Genomic DNA, 23,638 nt, shown 5'->3' with positions numbered 1-23,638 from the left:
TTGGGGCTCCAGAAAGTCACCGACCCCTCCAGAGTCCAGACACCCATTTTTGATCCCTGCTTGGCGAGACACCCATTTTTGATCCCTGCTTCTCCCAGGGTCCCCATTTCTGCGATTTGTAAGCAAGAACCAAGGGGACTACTCGTGGCCATGTTTCCTTCTCTTCCGGTTCTATGCTCACACTGGTTGCCCTGGATTTAGCTCCCGCATCTGAAATGGACAGCATGCGTGCATTTTATGTGCATTTGAACTAATGCAAATTTGAACTGTGCCGTATAAATACATCCACAAAAACCTTGATTCTGTTGCCAAAGCTGATGCTACACAAGTCTGACTTTACATTCACACTGATGAGGAAATCACTCTTGAATTACGTGAGGTCTTCAGGAACATGTCTTTTGTATTACTTTCCACAGCAGAGTGAGAACAAGGGCCTTGGAGGAAGGATGGAGGAGAGGAAGCTAGTGATCTGTACTCTCATCACCAAGTTAAAATCTTTACAATTTCCCTGTTACACAGAACAATGAGAGGACCACAAAAATAGCTGTGCACCTGGCTCTGAGCTAAGGTACTTGAAAAACATCATGTGCTTAGTGCTCACAACAACCCTCCGAAGCAGACGCTAGGACTGTCCCTTTTACAATAGAAGTTTGAAGAGATTAGGAATTATGCAAAGTCACCAAGCGCTTAACATCCCCTTCCCAGATTGACACAAAAGGACCACCATTCAGCATAGAGTCAGCATTATACTCTCTGCTGCCATGAACTTCACGACCTATGCCGGCCATGGTTAAACTCAACTCTTTGGTGAACCAAAGATACCGAGCCACATAGTTGGAAATAACTTGTGTCCTGCAAATACGGTCCCAGTTAAAGCAGCAATGACAGCCACAGTGTTATTGTCTCACCTATTCATTAGTAAAGAAAACTTTGCACCTAAGATTTTTTTCTTTCTTTTTGAGGTTCTGAAGCACCTAGATCAGTGGTTCTCAACCTTCTGGCCCTTTAAATACAGTTCCTCATGTTGTGACCCAACCATAAAATTATTTTCGTTGCTACTTCATAACTGTAATGTTGCCACTGTTATGAATCGTAATGTAAATATCTGATATGCAGGATGGTCTTAGGCGACCCCTGTGAAAGGGTCGTTCGACCGCCAAAGGGGTCTCGACCCACAGGTTGAGAACCGCTGACCTAGATAAATGGGCTCCTCTTAAAATTCTAACCCATTCCTTGCATCAAAATGGCTGGATGTGTCAAATAATCATCGAAATGTGCCAAAAGCTGTTCTAAGGTCTTTATGTGCATTATTCCATTCAAGTTCCATTCAACCCTTGGTGGTAAGTTTTCATATTACAAAGGAGGAAACTGAGGCACGCCAAACCTGAATAACTTATCCAAGGCTACAGAGCTTGAAAGGGCAGGGCTGACCCCCAGCAGTCTGCGGGCATTGTCTGCACATTTCTTGCAAGTTCTCCAGCTTCCAACACTGAAATAGCTGAACGCCCTGAGCCAGAAAGCCTAGTGCCAGAACAGGGTTCCAACCTGGGCTCTGACGCCTCCTCCCTTCCTCAAAGGACGAGGGTCCCCCTGGCATGTTCAATTGCCCTAGCCCTCCCCACAGCTCCTTCCTGCTTCTGGGCCTCCTGCCACCTAGCCCAGCCTGGCTGAGTCTGCATTCAGCAGATCTGAGCTGCAGAGAAGCTTCTCCAGGCCCCAGGCTGTGCCCCCTCCTTTGCTCTCTGTACTCTCATGCACCACCGCTGTTAACTGTAATTAAATCATTCTTTGATCAATTATTTGTTTAGTGTCTATTTCCCCTACTTCATTGTAAACAGTGGTGGTCCCAGAATTTTTATGTAGGTGGGGGCAAGTAATCTGTCTGGGCTGGGGGACTTGGCTTTCAGTGCTTTGTACTTGACAGAGGCTGAGAAATGTCAATTGAACAAATAAATGAATGAAGGTGCTGCATACCCCAATCACACCCCCACCGAGATGTCACCGCTGACTGTGAGTTCCATAGTGTCTATCTCTCTTATCACTGTAACCCCAACGCCTTGACACTGTGCCTGGCACATAGGAAGTGCATAATAATTTTTTGTGAAATTAATAAATAATTGAAAGCCTAGGGGCTAGTACCAGAACAGAGTTCTAACCTGGTCTCTGACTTCTTATCTGAAAAAGAGCAATGATGAGACCCAGATACAGCTTTTTCTGTTGTTAATCCTCACCCAAGGATATTTTTCCATTGATTTTTTTGAAAGAGTAGAAGGGAGGGAAAAAAAAAATTTTTTTTAAAAAGTAGAAGGGAGGGAGAGGGATCGAGAGAAACATCCAAGACACATTGATTGGTTGCCTCCCCCATACGCCCTGACCAGGGGCCTTGGATTGGTTGCCTCCCCCATACGCCCTGACCATGCCCTTGACCAGAATCAAACCTGGGACCCTTCTGCAGACCGGCCGCTCTATCCACTGACCCAAACTGGCTAGGACAGAACACAGCTTCTTAAAGCAGCATTACATAGGAAAGCATGCTGAGCATAGGACTGGCACAAAGTAAGCACTCCACAGATGTCTGTCACTGAATTGGAATTCCTGCCTCACCCCCACTAACTCAGCTTCCCAGGTCCTGGCCAGGCCAGCAGTTTAATAAGAGGGCAAAGCCCAGAACTGAACCCACTCCACTTCCCTGGCCATGACCTGGTGGGGGTGAAGACGTCTACCCTGAAGTGAAAAGCCTGTAAATAGCATGAGCAGGAATGCAAAGTTGTTAGGATTTGCCTCCAGAGGAAAAGTTATACTTGGGGAAGACATTGAGCAGCTCTGGAATGAACAAAGTCAGATCAAGTAGCAAAAAAGTCCAGCACAGGCCTACCGGCCGCCCAGTCCAACAGAAAGGATGTGGTGTCTTTAACCTGTTAAGGAAAAAATGTTTTGAATCCCCCCCTATTTTCCATTTTGTTCCCCCACCCACTGGGCTTTGGGCTGTTGGAGACTTAAAACACAGATCAGAGTGTCACGGCCTTACTTAAAACTCGTAAGAGGGTAATATCTGAACTGCTCACTGGGCCAACTTCAACCTTACTCTTCAAGCTGTTGCCAATGAAGTCTTGGGTCAGCACCTCCATGTCAGACTTGTCCCCACACAGGGGTTCCACCCAGGCTCTCTCTGTCTGACATGTCTCCTCAAACACCCTCAGGCTCACTCCTTCAGTCATCTGGACTCAACTCATAACCGCACGCTCTCAGAAAAACAGTCCTTGATGTCCAAATTAAAATCACATCCCTCTCCCGCTCCCCGTATCCCAGGACCCCACTTATTTTCCCTTCCTAGCACTCATCCGGCCTCAAATCTGTCCTCTCCGAAAGGCTGTGAGCTTCACAAGAGCAGGGAGGGCTGTCTGTCTCTCTCCACTGAGTCCTCAGAGTCAGGGCAGGGCCCAACACAGAATATATGAATGCATGAATGAATGAATGAATGAATGAATGAATGAATTTCTCCTAACAGTTGCCCCAAACTTCTCCTCTGGTTAGGTCCCAAGGAAGAGCAGAATATGGTCTCCAGTACCCTCCGAGTCACTGAGAAACTTAAAACACAAATCAGAGGCACCACAGGCTCCTCCCAGCTCAAGACTGGGGGCTCTCCCATCTTCTCACCATCTGAGCAGTCCTGGCCTCTCTTTACCTCCTCCTTCAGAAGGGCTGGGAAAATACCAGAAATGGAAGGAACACTGTCTCTTGGCTAATCCCTCTAATAAAGGGAACAGGAGAGTAAACTCCCCCACCCCCCAACATCCTGATGTTCTTCCATAGTCCAGAAAGGATTTATTTATTCCCATCCTTTTTAAAGGTTTGAGTGAGGCTCATGAGTGAGCACTAGCTGGAAAATTACTGCTCCAACCTTCCTTTCTTAACATGCTTCAATGACTTGCAAGAAACAGGTTTTTAGGTTTGTGAGGCCGAGAGGGATGGTAGCAGAGTGGAAAGAACAGGGTTGCAAAGATCTAGAAAACCAGCACTAGAATTTACTAGATCTTCCATTTACCAAGTGCAGGCCCCTGGGCCTCAAATTCTGTATCTGACAAATGGGAATCATGACATTGAACTTTAATACCTGCAAAGGGAAGTCCTGCACAACTGTAAAATACTCGATTGTCCTCATAGAGGTTTTTTTCTTGGCTTTAAGGAAGGTCTTGACCCCGAAAGGATGAATGAAGTTCCCCTAGGGAGGGCCTGCTCTGCCCCCAGGAGCCGAGTCAGTCAGCCACACTGTAAAACGTTTTAAAGGGGGACTCGGTGGCTTGGGTTCTGGTTTGGGTTTGCAAAATGTTCCTCCGTTGCCTGTCTCCAGAGCCCCAGCCCAGCCCAGACCCGGGTGCCTGTCATTGGCTCCTCTGGCAACAGGCAAGCTCAGTCCGATCGTGGCGTAGTTAGAAAAAGAGCCTCCCAACCTCCAGTGAAGCCAGAACATCAGCAGGACAAATCTTACGAGGGGGGGTGGGGGATTCAGGCCCCAGCCTACCTCTGATCCTCGCATCAAAGCCGCCCCCTACCCCTGGCTCCCCGGAGGCTACAGCCTCCTCGGTTCCTGGGCGGAGCTGGGCCTGCTGCGAGGGCTCTCCACCTTCCCTCAGTTAGGCCTAATGGCGGGGCCTTTTCTTTTCACCGGTGGGGACTGATACGCTCCCCTTTTCCCCCCAACCCCCCATCATTAACTGCAAAGAAAAGATCCCCGGCCACTTCCATTTCCTCTGCGGCTCAAGAGCCCTGTTATTTAATCCCGTGGCCACCCCGGCAGCATCCTCTGCGCGGTCGCTCCACCCATCCACCTGGCCAATTCCCCATCGCCCCTGCTTCTCCGGAGGGGAGCTGGTGGGGGTGGCTGGGGAAAGGCGCCTACAGCAGCAGGGCCTTGGCCTTCGGAAATCCGAGGCTCAGATCCGCATTGCGTGAGGGCTGGGAAACGCACGGGGGTGTACCGGGAGCAGTTAGTCAGCGCAGCCCGAGGAGGACCGACGGACGCCGGGGGCACTGCGGACGTTACCCTGGGGCGAGGGGGAAGGGGTTGCTACGAGGAGAGAGCCAGGTCTCCTCCGCCCAGCAGCCAGCATCGCCTTTGGGGGGGCGGGGAGGGGGGGACTGGAGCCGGAAGAGGCCTCGGCCCTGTCGCTGTCCACACCCAAGAAATGGGGGAGGGGTGGTCTGCACTCACTCAAGGGAGACTCAGCCTCAGGAAAGGAACGAGATTCATTCATTAACCGCCACTCCACCCCTCTTTGATATGGACGTTTGACGTTTTCTTAATTATTGGTAAAAGCAGCTTCAAGACCCCTCCTCCGACGCCGCTGGTCTAGGGACAGAGAAGGGTCCCCAGCAGGGGTCTTCCCTTTCCCCACCCCCACGACTGCCTGGGGCGGGTAGAGATCCCTAAATTTAGGTGTGTCCTCCCCCGCCCAGCTCTCCGCCTAGGATCCAGAGGCCGCCCCCGCCCTCCCCTCCAACCCCCCACCCCCGCCAGCGAAACTGACGGTTCCAGCCCAGGCCCGCATTGGCTTGAAGGTGGCCTTTACCTCCTCTTGCAGGCTGGGAGGGGGCACAGCCCGCGCAGCTGAGCCAGCTGCAGCAGTCACCGCCGCCCTCCATTCATTTAAAAAAAAAAAAAAAAGGCGGGGGGCAACAACAACCTCTACCCGTCTTTGTAAAAGAACGACGGCCCCTGGAGGAGCGAGAGCCAGCCCCAACAATCACGGGTTAAGTTCTTTTCCGGCCCCCCATTCATAAAAAAAAAAGAAAAGAAAAAAAAAGGAGCTCGGCGCATGCGCGCGCGGGGGTCTCTTGTGCCCACCCATTCATAGAATCGCGAACGACGCGCGTGCGCACTGGAGCTCCCTTCCCTCCCATTCATAAAAAAGCCATTTTCCCAGGCAGTGGTTGCAACATCGCCGCGGAGGCTGCGAGAGAAGCTGACAGCGCGGAGCTGGCGCTGCGGAGCGCAGGAAGCCGTGCCGGTTCCTTCAGCCGGCGTCTGCGAGGACAGTGGCTTCTGACCCGCTCGGGTTAGGGGATTTGCACAGACGTGAAGCAATGCTTGTGATTCTGCGGCTCCTCAAAGTAAGTCCCTGGCCGGTTTCGGAATCCGAAACTGACCCACTCTGAGCCGCGACGCGACTCCCCTTTGGGCTGGGGCAAATGGTGCGCTATTTCTAGGCGCGCCTCAGCGTTCCTTCCCTCTCCCTGCGCCTCCTTGAGTCGCTGCGGTGCTCCGCAGCTCCCGGACGCCCTGGGCTGGGCCGGCACGGCGCGGAGGGTATTCACCGCCTGGCACCGGCGTTTCCAACCCAGGACATTACCAAGCCCGGCTTCCCCCTACTCTGACTCGAGAAGCCCCGTGCGTGCCCCGGGAGTTTGCCTCTGGCCTGGCCTCTTTCCTCCTGCCACCACCCGCCTCGGGCGCTGGATCGGGAGACTATAGGCTACGTAAGGAGCCACCTTTTGAGTCCGGCGGGCGCCCTCGCCCTGGGCGGCTGGCCCACCCCGGGCTCGGTGCCCATGGTGCCAGCTCTGCCGTAGATCTCCAGAGCCCGCCGCAGCGGCCTATGCTCGACGTAGGTTTTTCTTTCCCCTTCGGAGTCATGACGGACTGGCTTTTCTCCCCTTCTGCCTCTCCCCTCGATGGTCAGCGCCGGGCTGGCCCGGGACTGGGCATTTCTGCTCCCTCTCTTTGGCGAGGCGGTGCCTCGCCGTCTGACCTTTGCTCTGCTGCCGCATTTTATGCTGTGCAACTAACTGCCTTGCAGTTTGTTGCCTGTCCTTTTCCCGGTCTCTGCAGGGCCTGAGGCTCCTCGGCCTCCTCGTGCCTCCCTATCCCCGGGCACCGAACTGTGCCAGGCCCCGAGGCCTCCAGGCCGCTCTGGGGCTGTAGGTGCGTTTACATAACGCCGGGCGTGTGGGAGCTGGAGGAAGAGGTTGCGTGCGTAGGAGAGATAAGGCTCCCGCTTTGCCCCTTCCTTCTTGGTGGTACCAGCTTGACATCACTGAGAAGAGAGGATAGAGACGGTACGTTCTGAAAAAACCTGAGCCGCCAAGGCCACGGGTCAGTGAAGGGGGGCGAGGGCGGGTTTGGCCAGCCAGGGCAGCTGGAGCTTAGCTCCATCACTGGGGCCAGGGCTGTGCCCAGTTCCCCCTCTATGCAGACGATCAAAAAGCAGTTAGACAGTAGCTGTTCTTGTGCAAGAAGACGGTTTCTCAATTCTCTTTGATTGGGGGCTGGGGGTTGTGGGTAGAGGAGGCAAGAGAGGCAGAAAATAGTTGCATGGCTTGGAAGCAATGGTTGCAACCAATGGGAGAAGGTACTGGGCTGGAGGGGCTGGATGGTGGGGACAGGGGAGAGCTGAGAGCTGCTGGATGGGCATCCATATTGCCAGGCCTGGGTGAGGGCAGGAGGCAGCCTTATGGCCTATGGAGGCAGTGGGAGCCCCCTTCCACTCCCACTCCAGCATGGTTAGTGCTGAAAGGAAAGGCGTGGGGTTCAGTGGAGTGGCCAGACTCAGTAGAGAAGCCCCTCTTTCCTGCTTCCAAATCTGTGGCGTTGATTCTCTCCCGTTCGGGGAGGGGCGGGAGCAAGTACATGTCTGTCTGGTTAGCTGACCAAGGCTCTCCATCTCCAGTCTTTCTGATGAGCCTCTTGGAAATACAAGGTTGTAAGCTGGAGGCCCAGAGCCTCTAGGAAGTCCGGGTTTATCAATCTCTTAATGAGCTCGGTCTGGCCTGAGGCCCTACCCAATATTGCACTGGTGATTTCACAATGTTTAGAGTTCTCTGGATCTTCACAGGAATGGAGCATAAACATCTGAAATTTTCAGCTTTTTTCCCCTTTCTTGTGTGGGTGTGGGGCAGACTAGGAAGGGGAGGTCTGTAGTTGGTGGCCTCTGCATCCACCCATCTCTCTCTCCTCTCTCCTCTCTTCTCTCTCTCTCTCTCTCTCTCTCTCTCTCTCTCTCTCTCTCTCTCTCTCTCTCCAGAATGGTGGGAAAAGAAGTTGTAGACATGTCCTGTGTGAAATTGAATTTCCTCTTTCCCAGCCCTTGGGAGGGTCCTCACTTCCCGGCAGGCTCCAGGCGAATCCTAATGTGAGCCGTGCACACACTGACCCACTGAGCTGCATGGCCAGTACTGGGTAGGGGGCTTTTTGGAGGCGGATTTCTGAAATCGTGATGGACACATGTTGGTCAGCTAGAGAGAGGAACACTTTCAAGATACCTCTTGGTTATCTTCCTTTTGAGATTCTGAGCTCAGGAGTCATCCCCTTTTTGTGGAGTGTAAATGCTCTCATTCCCACCACCTTTTCCAGATGAGCTTGTGGAACGGTCAGGTCTCGAAGCTTTGGTTGGGCTTGGTGGGAGGAGGCAGGACACAGAATAACATGATTCCTGGCTAAAGCAGGGCAGAGCGTGGGGATGGTGACCATTTGGAGCCCTCATATCATTTTTTTCATCCTTCCAGAATGGGTGCACAGATGAGGCTCTTTGGAATTGCACCCTCTGTCCAGGTCATACTCTTTACTCACCACCAGCAGCAGCAACACACACACACACACACACACACACACACACACACACACCCCATTCTGGTAAACCCCACAGTGCAGAGTTTTTCACTGATTTGAATAACAAATAAAGGCAGCCTTTCAGTGCAAAATTTGGTAGTCAGTGACTTAAAAATTAAGGGCAGAAAAAACCCATTAGCACTCGCCACACACACACACCGAAAGTGGCCCTTGAGGGGTGCTACTCTAAGGCTTAATACTTTGGCATCTTATATGGGGATTTCTCTTCCAGTTCCTGCCGCTGAAAGCCCTTTGGTGTGATATCTTCCAGCCCCCAGTTCCGGGCCCCCCCAAACCATCCATTTGTGTAGGTCCTGGGTATTGGTACCAAGGAGGCTTAGCAAGGAGCCCCCTCCTTCTCTTCAGAGAAGAAACTCCATGTTCTCAGACAGTGATGGCATCCACGGCACTCAGTTGGTTCTGAACCCACAGTGCCTGCCATGAGTCCCTTCTGATGTAGAAGTTCCCTTGTGAGGAAAACTTGGGGGAAGGATTCTTGCACAAACCTGGATCTGGTTGAAAATGTGGATCTGGGATATAGATAAGGAAGGAGAATGGCAGGACTGGAGAAGGTTCCATCCCTTGGCCAACCTGGATCTCCTTGACAGAAGGGAAAACAATGAGTCATTGGGACAGATTTTTGCTTTTTCCAAAGAGCCAGAGAAAGAAGGTGATAGAGCAACATACTGAAAACTGTTTCACTCCTTCCAGATCAAGCTGGGGGCTGGGTCAGAGCAGATGGTGGCCAGGAAACCTGCTTAGCTCGCGCCTTAGTCTCCCATCTGCAGAATGGGGAGGAAGCACTCCTCCCACGGGGCCAGGGTCAGCAGAGCAGCCAGCAAGTGTGCAGGGCTGGGACTGTGCTATTCGTTACTACTGGGCCCCGAGTGGAAGGGGCCCCCTTCCTACACAGGAGGTGTGGGGTGTTGCGTGATGTAAGAGGCGGCATATTCTTGGCTCTCTGGTCTGGGGCCACCCTGCAGATCCGGACAGCTGACAAGGCTGTGGTTGTATCCGGGACATGTGGCTGGGCTTAAGAAGCTCCACCGTTCAGCTGTGATCACGATTGTTCTTTCCAAGGACGGTTGTGGAGGAAGCAAGGGCACTGGGGAGGGAGCACAGATGTGCTGGATCTGGTGGAGGAGGGAAGAGGCCCTTCAGAGGCAGGTGGCCATTTGCAGAAGAGTGGTTTCCCTTGTCAGGTAGTCTTTTTCTGGCTGGGTCACTTCCTGCCCCATCCCAGGAGTAAGCTAAAAATCAATTATGGTAAGTTCATCTGTTCCTGGAGGTGGTAAGATAAAATGATCTCGGGCCTCAGTAAGAGGGAGCCCTGGGGGGTCTAGGTTTCTGCACCTCCCCCCCCCCCACACACACACTTTGATGTGGGCCAATTGTTCCAGTGTTAACAGACTTCTTCTAGCCCCATTCTTCTCTGACTCTTGACTTCTAATCCCTCTTTAAGGGGATCTGAGCAGACAACAATTATGGGGGTAATAGATTGAAGCTGAAATTTGAAGCCAATTAGAATAGCCCAGAGCCAAAGTACAAGACCTCTCTCTCTCACTCCTCCTGGCGCAGGGCCTTTGCAGCTCAGCTGATTGGTTGTGGAAGAGGAAGAGAAGAGGGTTGGGAGCTGATAGCCGGTGATGGGACCAAGTGATGAAAAGCAGCTGTTTTCTTTTGTGATATCGAACAGACTGTGGCCAGAGGTGAGCTCCCTAGTGCCGGCACTGGAGTGGGAGGTAGGGCGGAGAGCAAGGACTCTCAGACAGATCCAGCTGCCTAAATGCTTTCCTCTCTCAACCAGGCCATTCTCGGCAAAGCTGCAGAGATTGTCTTCCTCAGTAGGGCGTAGGGCAGCCAAGTCCCTGGGTTTCCTCCCCCTCCTCTTTAAAGTCTTTTTGAAGCAATAAGTCATTATTTGGTTGGAACTTAATTAACTAAACTGGGATGTTGTCACAAAGAACCAAGCAATAGTGGTGGACAGTGGTGGGCGGGCTCTCTGGCAGACTAGAGACCTTTTTTTCTGAGCTGTGAAAGGGTTAAACAACCTTCCCTGAAAGAACCTGCTGAGACTGAATGGGCAGTGCAGAAACTGCCCATTCATTCAGAGCCTCTTCCAGTTTGTCTCTGACTGACCTGTGGTTTTCAGCCTTTTCCTAGTATTTCCCAACTCCCCTCCCCAGGATAAGTCAAGGGGAAGGGGTGGGTGGGTGGTGCCAGGATGACATTTAACATGCTCTGCCGGTTCCTGGGGGCCTGAGGCTCAGCCCCTCCCCACAGGTACTAAAGCAGTGTCAGGCTCACAGACGGCCAAGCTGCACGTATAGGGCTATGTGGTCTGGGCTTTCCAATCTCCTGCCGGTTCAGTCTGCTAGGACTCTGTTTTTCTGGCTTCCTCCAACCTTGGCTGCTCTTTCCCTCTCCACAGCCCTGGGCCAGGATGCACTCTCCACGAACAGCCCTAGGGACCCTTAAGTTCAGCTTTACAGGTGGAGGAGAGGGGATTCCCGCCCATTCCTGGGTTTCCTCTTAGGGACTCCTTGTTTGTTGAGGGTCCTACAAGTGAGACCATTCAACTTTTTAAGAAAAATAAAAATAAAAACTCTTAGTAAACTGGGGGAGAGGCAGTGAGGTGACAGAAGGGATAGCAAAGAAAACAGAATTGGAAGTGAAGGTAATAATTGAGCTCTGAGCCTTCGTTTCATGGCAGATTTCAAACCCCCCAGCCTCCACTTGCCACACTGAAAATTTCCCCCTACCTGGGGGCCAGGCTCATGTCAGCCTGCATTGGCTTCATTTCCCTGCTGGTTTGGTTAAAAGCCCGCTGATGGCCTGATGTCATTCCCCAAGGGCTGGTGGCCGCCTGGGGAGACTGGTCGAGTTCATGGCTGTGAAAATGATTGGCGCTTTCATGCTTTTCCATGAATAACCAGAAGTTACTACTGTAAGTCAGGGCTGACGTTGCAATGTCTGGAGCTTCTGCTCTCTGGGGTTGAGCCCTTCCCTGATCCCTTGCCAGCTCTATGGCCCTTTTTTCTTCCACTTTCTTCCTCAGCAAAATGGGAGTGATCCTCCAAGGTGCTGGTGAGGATTAAGTGGGAAAATCATCGCGGGCTTATCACAGAGCCTAACACCAAGAAATGTTTCATAAATATTAGCTGCTTCCATAATAATAATTATTATTATTAGAAGGTTGGAGTGGAGTGAAAGTTTTCTTTCCTCGTGCTAATCCATAGGCCCACCACCTAAAACTCAGTAGAGATGCTTCTCTGTCTAAGTGGAGTGCTGGCTTTGTTTCTCTGTCCATAGTCTTTCAAATTGGCCATCAGTCTTCCAAACAGCCTAAACGAGGCAAAGCCTCCTCCTATTTATATTATAAATCCTTCCTTCCTTGCAGGGGAAGCAGAGTACATATTAAACTGCACTTAAAGTTCATCAGCCTCAGCCTTGCTTAGACTCTGGAGGGTGGGTGTGTCCTGGGAGTAGAGATTGATCTTCTAAACCAATTGAGGATTGGGTTTTTTTGAGACTTCATTTAGCTGTGCTGAGGGGTTTATCTAACTGGCAGTTCCGGAAGTTGTTTTTCTTTGTCAGCCAAATGAATTCAGCCCTCCTGTGGAGGGTCCCTGCTAATGGGGAGGGGAGGCCATGAGGCCTGAGAAGGTGTGAGCCCTGCAGCTTCTTAGCCAGCAGGTAGTTTTTGCTGAGCTAGCTAGAGGCCAGAAGGAATCCTGTATCTGGGTTATGATAGGAAATTTGTGTTTTATTTTTTTAATTAGAAAAAAATATTTTGTTTTTACAAATTTTGTTTTCTTTTTCAATTACAGTTAGTTTCAGGTGCACAACATAGTGATTAAACATTTGTGTACCTTACAAAGTGATCACCCTGGTAAGGCTGGTACCATCTGACACCTTATATAGTCATTACAATATTATTGACTATATTCCCTCTGCCGTACTTCACATTCCTGTGACTGGTTTTATAACTGACAATTTATATTTTAAATCTCTTCCGCTTTTTTCAGACAAACCCCCCCCCCCCCCATCTGGCAACTGTCAATTTGTTCTTTGAATATGAGTTTGTTTTGTTTCTTCATTTATTTTGTTTTTTTAGATTCCACATATAAATGAAATATGGTACCTGTTTTCGTCTGACTTATTTTACTTATACCTTCTAGGTCCATCCATGTTGTCACAAATGTAAGATTTCATTCTTTTTTATGGCTGAGTGATATTCCACTGTACACATGTACCGTATCTTTACCCATTTGTCTGTCAGTTAACACTGAGGTTGCTTCCATAGCTTGGCTATTGTAAATAATGCTACAATGACTATGGGGTGCATATGTCTTTTTGAACTAGTGTTTTGGATTTCAGGGAAGATGCATTTTAGAATATGCCTGCTGGAGCCATCTTGCATGCAGCCTGTCCCAAGAGAGCTGAGTCATTGTGGACCAAGCTCCACCCCCATGTCTGGCCCTAAATGCAGGCCCAGATGTTGACAGCTGCCTTTGGAAGGTGATGGGAGCCTTCTAAATGCCAATATCCCCATTCCCTGCAGGCCCTGCTCCCATCCTGGCTTCCTTGTGGGACTTTTCCATGGGACTTTTTCAGTGAATCTGTCTTCTGATTACAGACAGAGCCTGTTAAAATCTCTGAGCATTGCTCGTGCCTTTTGCTTCATCCACAGAAAATGGTTGTTTTCTTTGTGTGTTTTTTAAATATATTTTTATTGATTTCAGAGAGGAAGGGAGAGAGATAGAGAAAAACATCAACGATGAGAGAATCATTGATTGGCTGCCTCCTGCACGGGATCGAGCCTGCAACCTCGGCATGTGCCCTCGACTGAAATTGAACCCAGGACCCTCAGTCTGCAGGCCAATGCTCTATCCACTGAGCCAAACCAGCTAGGCTGTTTTTAAAGAACCTCAGACTAGAACTGGGGAAAGGAGAGTGGATCATCTGCTTAGGTGAGGGCGTATGGTACCCCTCCTTCTTCCCACAGCATGGCAAGTCCCAATCCTGGTCCTAAGAGACCCAAGCCCAATGACATGGGGCAATACAGCCTTCAAGCCACCACTGACATTTTGTTGGCAGGACCCTGAGTATTCGTGATCTGAGCTTCTGGAATAAGGGAATCAAGTTGTCTTTGTCTGGGGTGGGGGTTCTAGCTGAGGCACCTCTTGGCTGGCTCCAGAAGTCTCATCCTGGGCCCCTGTCAGCATTTTCCATTCTTACACCTCATCACCTTTTCCTCCAAGCAAAGGACGTGGGGCTCCTAACCCTCTTCTGTTGATCCCAAACCCATTTACTCTAGAGCAGTGATGGCGAGCCTATGACACGCGAACTCACTTTTCTGGTTGATTTTTCTTTGTTAAATGGCATTTAAATATATAAAATAAATATCAAAAATATAAATCTTTGCTTTACTATGGTTGCAAAGATCAAAAAATTTCTATATGTGACACGGCACCAGAGTTAAGTTAGGGTTTTTCAAAATGCTGACACGCCGAGCTCAAAAGGTTCGCCATCACTGTTCTAGAGGCAAGCCTTTGGAACCCCTGCAAGGGTAAGTGGGCTGAGGTAGCAATCCCTGAAGTTCCTCCCCCATGGCCAACCTGATCCTTGGAAAACTCTCCATAGATGCTTATTTGCCATCCCCCCATCCAGCCCTGACCACAGGAGGCCGCCTTGGCAAATGACTACTTGGTTGGCAGACCTGCCAGGCACTTAGGGCTAACTGCCATGACGAAGTCTCCCGTTTGAAGATGATGCTCTCCTTTCATCGGGAGAAAACGTGGAGGCAGGAGGCAGACTTTCCAAGATGGGAGAAACCATGCACAGAAATACCAGCATCTTTTACGCAGGCAGATGGTGGGAGCTAAGCCAACAGTTCATGCCCTATGCGAACGGGAAAGATCAGTTGACTGAGCACTGAACCTTGTAGAAAAGGCTTTCTTTTTTTCCCCCTTGCATTTGGCAGTATAGATGATGCACAGATGAGAAGCCTGTGGGTAAGCTCCCTTTCATCCCATCCCCTTCGTGAACTTTGCATCTAGAGCTAGCTCTTTACTTCAGACGGGCTGGGAAGCATCTAAGGAAGCCCTTCCCCAACCTCTGTACCATTGCTGATCAAACCGCTGTTTCCAAGAAGGGGAACTACAATGCTGAGTGGCCCTGAATGCCTTTCTTATCTCCTCTTCATTCCTTACTATAGACATTGAGAAGTATGGATGAGTCATCCGGGCAAGGTGTCATTCTCCTGTAATTGGAATATTGCGATGGACCGACTGTGTCCCAAGCCTGGAGCCGTATGGGGAAGTGGAAACCTATCCATCCACATCCCCTCTTAGGCATCACCTTTGAGAGAAGATGAACCTAACAGCCTGAGGCGCAGGATCTGCTCTCCTAATTAGAACATCATTAGCATCTTGAAAAAGCATTTCCCGAAATCCCACCCATAACACATCACTCCAGTGGCCCACCCCGCCCCCTTTTCTAAAAGATGATTATATCTCCCTTCTATCTGCACACCCTGTTTTGTCTCCACCCCCCACCCCCAGTGGAATCTTCCCAGAGTCTAATCTTTCTCTTGGATTCCAAATCATGTCCCCTTGGGCAGAGGTCTTGGCCTTCTGCTGCTATTTCTTTAAATTGATCTCCAGCCGAATTCCGAATGTAAAGGTCAGCAGGCGAGGAAATGGCACTTCTAATAGAAAACAATGTGCACTTTCTAAATTTGAACCAAGCCGTTTCCGCTCTTTGATTTAAGTGACTTCCTGGGGTTCCGTGTCAGGCCCTGCAGTTGAATCTCTGGCAGGATTCCAACTTAAAATTGCACTCTCTCAGTGAAATTAGAAACTGATCCAGGGTTGGCTTAGCTATTCTAGTAAATAGCATTTAGGCTGAATGTTCAGCTCAGCACTTGGAAATGGGCGATGTGAGTGCCCCTGGAGAGGATTTCCCATCCAAGTTGTCAGAAGCTCACCTACCCCTGGGTTATTAGCCGCTGGAGGTTGCTGCTCTTAGAAGTGCTGGTAATAAGTTAATATCCTGGACGTGCAGGCATCAGATACGGCCCTTCCTTCTCTTGTGACTGAAATAAAGGCTTGTGTTTATCCAGCTGATAAACCTGACGGGAGCGCACAGGGGCTGTCTCTCTCGTGGTCACCACATCCTCAGCACAATGCTTGGCTCGTTGTGCTGAACAGTGTTCAGGAAACCCACACTGTTGCGCTCTGGGAGGGTGATAAATTACGGAGTGCTTGCTGTGTGCCAGGCAAGATGTTAGGGACTGGATGTCCATTTTCCCATGTAATCCTCACGGGAACCCATTTTATAGTTGGCAAAACTAAGGCATAGAGGTTAAAGAACCTCATTCGTGGCAACACTGTTAGGCACAGGAGGGAGGATTCGAACTGGGATCTGATTCCAGAGCCTGTGTTTATCACCATCAAGCGATCTGTCTTAAATGAGGAGCATGGTTCGCAGGGACTACAAGAATGAACTCAGGTTTGAGTCCTGGTTCTGCTCCTGATCATTTTGTGCCATTATGGGCCAATTACTTTGAACATTAGGTTCCTGTGACTAGAACAGGGATAATAATAGTAGGAATGTTTCAAGGTTATTGTAAAGAGTCAGTGACTTGATAGTCATGGTACTTGTAAAGAGCTAAATAAGTGTAATTCCTACCACTTACCATTACTGTTGTTGTCATTATTAATCATCTAAGCCTTAATTCTGGAGATTCCACCAAAGGAAACCAGTTCCCATTTCATTTGGGCTCCCAACACCTGATGGGGACGGGGGTATTAACAGGCCAAACACTGACGCCTGGAATCCATTCTCTCTTCCTCCCCCCACCCCCAGGGCCCCTAGAAGCCTGTTTCTCAGTGCTGTCCAGGACCTCCAGCCCCATGGAGCCCCCGATCCCACAGACCGCCCCCTTGACTCCCAGCTCAGTCATGGTCCAGCCCCTTCTCGACAGCCGCGTGCCCCACAGCCGGCTCCAGCACCCACTCACCATCCTCCCCATCGACCAGATGAAGACCAGCCACGTGGAGAACGACTACATCGACAACCCTGGCCTGGCGCCCCCCGCCGGCCCCAAGCGGACCCGCGGCGGGGCCCCGGAGCCGGCCTCCACGCCCGCCCGCTGTGACCAGGACGTCACCCACCACTGGATCGCCTTCAGCGGCCGCCCCAGCTCCGTGAGCAGCAGCAGCAGCACGTCCTCCGACCAGCGGCTCCTAGACCACATGGCGCCGCCCCCCGTGGCTGACCAGGCCTCCCCGAGGGCTGTGCGCATCCAGCCCAAGGCCATCCACTGCAAGCCGCTGGACCTCAAGGGGCCCGCGGCGCCGCCCGAGCTGGACAAGCACTTCCTGCTGTGCGAGGCCTGCGGGAAGTGCAAGTGCAAGGAGTGCGCGGCGCCCCGGACGTTGCCCTCGTGCTGGGTCTGCAACCAGGAGTGCCTGTGCTCCGCCCAGACCCTGGTCAACTACGGCACCTGCATGTGCCTGGTGCAAGGCGTCTTCTACCACTGCACCAACGAGGACGATGAGGGCTCCTGCGCCGACCACCCCTGCTCCTGCTCCCGCTCCAACTGCTGCGCCCGCTGGTCCTTCATGGGCGCCCTCTCCCTGGTGCTGCCCTGCCTGCTCTGCTACCTGCCCGCCACCGGCTGCGTGAAGCTGGCCCAGCGCGGCTACGACCGCTGGCGCCGCCCCGGCTGCCGCTGCAAGCACACGAACAGCGTCATCTGCAAGGCGGCCGCCGGCGACGCCCAGGCCAGCAGACCCGACAAGCCTTTCTGACATTTGGGTCGAAGCCCCCGGCGCTCCCCTGGGAACTGGGTTCCCTCCTGACACCTGAGAAGACTGCAGCGAGGCCAGAGGTTCTGGCATCAGGTGACCTCGCCAGGCTGCCACCCCAGCTTCGGAAGAAACAGACACCCCCCCCCCCCGACCCCCCACTGTCTTCCCCAAGAGGAAGCGGCAGCACTGGGTTTCTGCGGGTCCTGGAACTTGGCGTGAAACAGACAGCGGCAGGGGCATGGTGTGCTTCGGGGGGGTGGGGGGAAGAGTCTCCTTTTCCAGAAGACAGATGTGGCCACATAGCCGGAAGTTGCAGCTGCTTGACTGCCTTCCCAGCTCTCCCTCCTCCCTCCCTGCCTCCCCCCTTTCCCATTCTTTTTAGCTGCCTGGGAGGAACCCGTAACAGAGTGGCCAAGGGACCTTTGAAGACAACCGTGCAGTCTTGATGGCTGTATCTTTTCTCCTCCCCGCGGCTTGCCTGACCTCCTGGGGAAGGTGTGGACCCTGGCTGGCAGTCCCTGTTGTATACACTTGGGAGCCCTTGAGAAGAGAGGTCGGCCAGCGAGTCCAGGCCTCGCTCCCGCTCTCTGTCTCCGAGCCTCGGATGGATTCAGGAGCCACTACACAGAGCACCTCTCCCTTCCAGCTCCATCCCTCGCGGGGTTGTTGCGCTCTTAACACCGTCCTGCGGCTCTCACTGAGTCGCAGACTCGCCTGCCTGCTTCTTGTCCTGAGTTCTCTCCACCCAGATCCTTCCCAGAAACTTGATGGGTCGAGAAGCCCAGGGCGGCAAATGCAAGACCAAATACCATTTTGCCAATGAGTCTGAGGCTGTGGTCTCTGGACCCGGTCATTGTGTTTTTATAGAGTCGTGAAACCAGATGCTAACGGTGTTTTAGAAAATAATAATCAAACACTTGCTTCCTTTTGGGCCACCCCCAGGAAGGGCTGATTTCAAAATCTGGGGGGGCGAGCAACCTTAAGGCACACAACCCCCCTCCCCACCAAGAAGAGGATTTTAACAGCAAAGAAGAGAGACAGCACCTCGTGTTGGCAGAGGGACAGTGGAGCCGAGAGGGGTGCCGGTTTCTTCTCTTCTGATTCTGCTGCTTGCTGTCATGGCCTTTGATGTACAGTGATGTGTCTGTACCTTTAATGTAAATAGACAGAGGATGGAAAAGAAGAGTCTATTTTAGTGTTAGGAAGCCCTGGTGGGGGAGTCAGAAGAATGCGGGTGGGGGGAAGATTCTCCAGGGGCTTCTTGGGGTTGAGCCCTGCTTCTGTGCATGGCCACGCCACCCCCTCCCGACAGCCCCCCAAGACGTAGCAACTCTTTCTCTCAAGGTGCTAAAGAACTTGGAAAGTGCAGCACGTCCGGTGGGTAGGTACTTGTTGCATGCAGACGCTGTGGTGTCTGGTCCTTCTCCCTAGTGTTGTGCGGGGTTCTTGCTTCATGTGGTATTTTGTGTCCCCCTTTAGCCTCCCCCACAAGAGGAAGTGGCCTGGGTCAGAAAAGCCACCCCAGGGGAAACTGGAAGTGCAATAGGTGTAGAGCGCTTGTCGCATTGCCAGTTTGTCCTGGAGGAACACAAACGGCCTCCAGGAAGGATGCGAGGAGGCACGTAGCTGTGATTGGGTGCACCCAGCGCTTCTTGAGAAACTTCCCCTCCCCCTTGAAGACTAGTAGTAACATCTTATGATTTTAGAATAAGTTAATTGTAACCATAGGTATTTATTGATGGGCGGAGAGGAGGGGAGGGTCTTATTATTTTTAAAAGGCTTTATTTATATAACATTTGCTAGCTTGTAAAAGGCAAATAGGAAATACTGCATCTGCGTTTTCTATGGCTGATTCACGTAGCTACCCGTGCCACAGTCGGGATGGATGTATGGATGTTCTTGCACAAATGGAGGGGATGGTAGGGAAAAAACACATTCAGCCAACCACTTACGCTAATTGAATGTATCAGACGTGTACTGAAGACTGGAGGTGTTTTCCTCAGAATAGGTTACCCGTAAAACGAGAGGGCACACCTCCGCTCTTGGGGAGGCCTCGGGACGTTCCCAGAGCCCCTCCCTCAGATGTCTCCATGGGAAACTTGACCCGGTGGCAAGTTGCACTTTGGTGATGGTGTTCTGCACACCCGTTCTGTGGAGAATTGATTTATATAAGCTGTGTATACACACATACCTACCCACCCACCCTCTCTCTACATAGACCCTGTTTCTGGCAAACAGCCTCCTGAACCCTGACTTTTTGTGTACATAGTTGTAAACAGATTTTTCTGGATTTTGGTTTTCTTTTTCCTTTTTTCTCCCCTGTTTTGGCTTACTCTTTAGTTTGCATTTAACCTGCTAGGTGGATGTCTGCAGAGCTCTCGGTGTCCTGTGTGCTCCGGGGGGAGGGGGGGGGGCGGGAAGGAGCGGACAGCCTGGTCCCTCGCCCAGCTCTGTTGCATTGCAGTCCCTCAGCATGTTTTTTCTCGGCTTCTTGGAAAAACAAACACAAGAAAACTGGCTTGCTGTGGACCAGTCAGGAGCCACCAAGGGACCCAGCTCTCAGTAAAAGGACACATTCCTGGGGCCGCTCCGGCTGAGAGTGTTTCCTGTCACCCATGGCTTGCTTGGCTGAATTAGTCCTCGTCTTGATCTTTTTTGAGAAATGCCAGCTGGTTTCCACGTCTCTTCAACCTGGAGTGGGTGGTGGTTCTGCCTGGAGGTGGGGGCACAAGCCTGGGTCCAGAACACTCGTCCTAGCGGGCCTTGGTGCTCCCCCCACCCCAAGGGCGGTTTGTGGAAGCCCAGCGCTCCAGCAAGCGCCCTGGGAAACGTCTAGGACAGCAAAGCCCTCTCAGGTCCATGACTGCACAGCCAAGGCTTCTACAGCTGGAAGGAGGCGGAGACCAGTTCCTCCTGACAGATGGCCACGTGGCTCGCCTGGTCCTCTCAGCATCCTGAAGTCTGCGTGGGTCCCCGCTGTGCGTCTAGGGGGAGACCTAGACAGACAATGACTTGTCCGAGGTGGCACAACACGGGAAGTGTTGGTTGGGACCAGCACCCGGAAGCATGTCACCTTGAAGCTCCATGTTCTCCCATGCTGCCCCGGGAGCACCCAGTGGGGTGCGGGCAGCACCCCTCCACACTGTACAATTCCGTTCCCTAGGGCGTCCCGCCCGCGCCCCCGGCCTTCCGGCTCCTGCCCTCGGTAAGCATTTCCATGCCCTGCTTACTGTGACGGTTGATGACAATTCCTGCGCTGCCATTCTTGCTGTGGGTGACTCCGTGTGGTGTCTGATCTCGCTTTCGCTTCTCACTGCCGCAGTGTGGTTTCCTGTTACAAACGGGAAAGCTGTCCGAGGTTCCCATCCCACCGCACCTCTGACTTACTCCCCCCCTCACTGTAGACCCTTCTCACCCCACAACAAAGTTACCACAGAAGGTCCCCTTTGTATAGAATATTTATTTTGAAGCTCTATTTTAATAGTATTTATTTTAGAAAGTCTACTATTGTAAGAGTTCTTCTGTTTGTGAAGAAAAAAAACAAGTTAAAACTGAATGTACTGATTTAGAAAATATATATAAATATATATTGTTAAATATACACCGGACTGTCGTTTCTCGTGTGTGTATGGCCGTGCCCCTGCATCTCGCCCAGCAAGGCCCCGTGTTTGTCAAAGAACACTGACCAGATGGGACTGTGTCCCCACGCTCTGGCAGAACAAAGGGACACAAAGGGGTCCTGGCTGGGGCGGTCCCTCGCACCCCTGGAGGAAGCTTCTCTTGCCGAGGAAGCTGAACCCTGCCAGGTGCTGCTAATTCCTCCTCTGGGGAGCCTTCCCCCCATGGGCGAGTATTGGTAACAGATGGACAGCGAAATTCAAAGTAGGAAGAGGTGGAGGTGGGGAAGGATGGCCTGCCCTGCCCAGTTCACAAAAATCCTTCGGCTTGAATGTCCTGGTGCCCCCCTAATAGGTTTTCATGCACACACATGCTTTAAGGAGACAAACAGAAAAGCCCGTGGTGGTTTTCTTGATATTGTACAAAACAAGTCACTTTGACCTCTAACTCCATCCGCTGAATATGTTGCCTCCTGATGCACCTCCACCCCCAGATATACTCAAACTTGGTAGAGGCCCCGCCCCTTCTGAGGTTATGTGGCTGGGAGAACTTTTTTCATTACTTTTAATTCATATGCCAATCACGATGAAAGTTGGGCTTTTATTTTGAACATGTGAACACACGCCTCTTGTTTTCTGAATGAAAAGGAACTGAGCCGTAAAGACTTTTTTTTTCTTTTTTTTTTTTTACCAATAAGTGGGGTCAGATAATTAACAATGGGGAGAGGAGGTCAGGAGCCCCAGGTCCAGTTCTTTGTTTCTCTGAGGCCACCAGTTACAGTGTCTTCCAATTCTCTGTGAAAGCCTTGGGTTCCTCTGCGAGACATCCGAGCCCATTTCCAAGGATCCCCTGGCCGCTGCCCAAGAAAACACACAGGATGCTCTTAACGTGGTCTTTGAATAAAGATTGGGGGCCGGCCTCCCTCTGGGCCGGACCATGTGGCTTGTCCCATTCTCTCAGGACGGATGCAGGGCAATCAGTGAGGGCGCTGATACCTCGCTTTGCTGACCAGGTAAGTAACTGGCACCTAAAGATGCTTTCCTGTTTCATTGGCTCAGCTCCAGTTACAGGTAACCCTTTTTGCACTCTGTAAACAATACCTGTTTCGGCTAACCGAAAGAAATCAGAAGAGGATTTTTTGTTTTTATGAAAGAAAGGCAAAAAGTGAATAGAATAGTGTTCAGCGTTTGTTTTGCAGTGAGTGAGCTGATAGAGGCGGCCTGTCCCTGAGCAGCGGGGGAAGTATGGAGCGGTGAGAGTGGCCACCAAGCTCCCCCAGGAACTGCAGTCAGCATCTCAGCATTAAGTTACCTTAGCTTTTAAAAAAGTCCTCACCTAAGCCAGCATCCAGAGAAAAGGAATGAGGCTATTTTTTCCATTGGTTTTCTTAGAGAGTGGTAGGGGACGGGGAGGGAGAGAGAAACATCTATTGGTTACTTCTTACACAGTCCGGACAGGATCCGGGAGCAAGCCTGCAACTGAGATGCCTGCCCTTGACTGGGAATCAAACTGCGACCCTTTGGTCCGACGGCCACCACTCTAACCACCAGACAGACCGGCCAGGGCAAACTGCCATAGCGTTGAGCATCTGTACTTCACCTTGATTTGTTTTGTGCATCATTCGTAAGATGTGTCCCAGGGTATCAGAGAAGTCTCAGAGAGCGCCTAAGAGTGTTGCACTTGGTGTAAAACGGGACATGAGTAAGTATATTTCGCATGATTTGGTAGGTTATATTTGGGGGCTGAGAATGCTCAAAACTTTTTCTATATAGCCCTAGCCGGTTTGGCTCAGTGGATAGAGCGTCAGCCTGCGAACTGAAAGGTCCCAGGTTCGATTCCGGTCAAGGGCACATGCCCGGGTTGTGGGCTCAGTCCCCCCAGTGCGGAGCGTGCAGGAGGCAGCCGATCCATGATTCTCTCTTATCATGGATGTTTCTATCTATCTCTCCCTCTTCCTCTCTGGAATCAATAAAAATATATTTTTAAAAAATTAATGGTAATTGCTTCATCTCTTAACGCCATTTTGGCCAATGAAGGGATTCCTACACTAGGATAGCGTGGGAAACCACTGAATACCAGGCTTTCATTCAGTCTTTGGTGTCCTGATGAATAGGTGCCTCTGGTTTTACTTTGTTTCTGGTGTTTGGAGATGAAAAATAACAGAAACCTATACAGAAAGTTGGGTGCTCAGAGTCTCACCCATCCAAACGCTCTGGGGAAAGGGGAGCTGAATGAATGTGTGCTTGTTTATAGGAAAAAGCAGTGTCTAGAGAACATCGCACATACTGCCTTCCTGTCGCTCCTGGACCGGCCCGGTCCTCTCAGCTCCCAGTTACGAAATGGCTTTTGGGTGATGAGAGTGGTTAGCCTTTGAGGAACAGCTTCCTTTTGCCAGGTACCAAACACACACGTCAGATACCATTGTGCCCTCTTAGAGGTGCAGAAACAGGCTCAGAGAAATAACATGCCTAATACATGGTTGAGGGCTAGGCAGGAAGAACGGAGCTGAAGGTTTTAGCTTTGCAATTTGGGGAAGAAGCATGGGATGGACTAAAATGACTCCCCGGTGATTGAATTTAAAATAAGGGGGAAGTGC

The 23,638-nt window shown here is 51.4% G+C and overlaps 1 protein-coding gene and 1 long non-coding RNA gene across 3 annotated transcripts in view; one reads left to right on the top strand and one right to left on the bottom strand.

Moving 5' to 3' along the window:
- Positions 1-4,614, bottom strand: part of LOC308519656 — an 86,318-nt gene extending 81,704 nt beyond the window's left edge. The window contains exon 1 of the long non-coding RNA XR_013996012.1: positions 4,523-4,614. This is a non-coding gene — a long non-coding RNA (uncharacterized lncRNA). The remainder of the gene's footprint in view (positions 1-4,522) is intronic.
- A 1,487-nt stretch (positions 4,615-6,101) lies between these two features.
- SPRY4 (sprouty RTK signaling antagonist 4) lies at positions 6,102-17,424 on the top strand (the record flags this gene model as incomplete). Of its 2 annotated transcripts, none has more annotated exons than XM_081091765.1 (2): positions 6,102-6,111; positions 16,478-17,424. In XM_081091765.1, exon 2 carries the CDS (start codon positions 16,525-16,527, stop codon positions 17,422-17,424), a length of 900 nt encoding a protein of 299 aa, XP_080947891.1. In that variant the 5' UTR covers positions 6,102-6,111; positions 16,478-16,524. The 2 variants fall into 2 exon arrangements, with proteins under 2 accessions (XP_080947891.1, XP_080947892.1); XM_081091766.1 differs by lacking the exon at positions 6,102-6,111 and adding an exon at positions 11,044-11,097.
- Positions 17,425-23,638: the final 6,214 nt, after the last annotated feature.

This window comes from Myotis nattereri (genome assembly GCF_964212035.1).
Source record: "Myotis nattereri genome assembly, chromosome: 5".
Taxonomy (NCBI): Eukaryota; Metazoa; Chordata; class Mammalia; order Chiroptera; family Vespertilionidae; genus Myotis; species Myotis nattereri.
The sequence above is the reverse complement of the archived record's forward strand: the minus strand, read 5'-3'. Positions and strand labels throughout refer to the sequence as shown.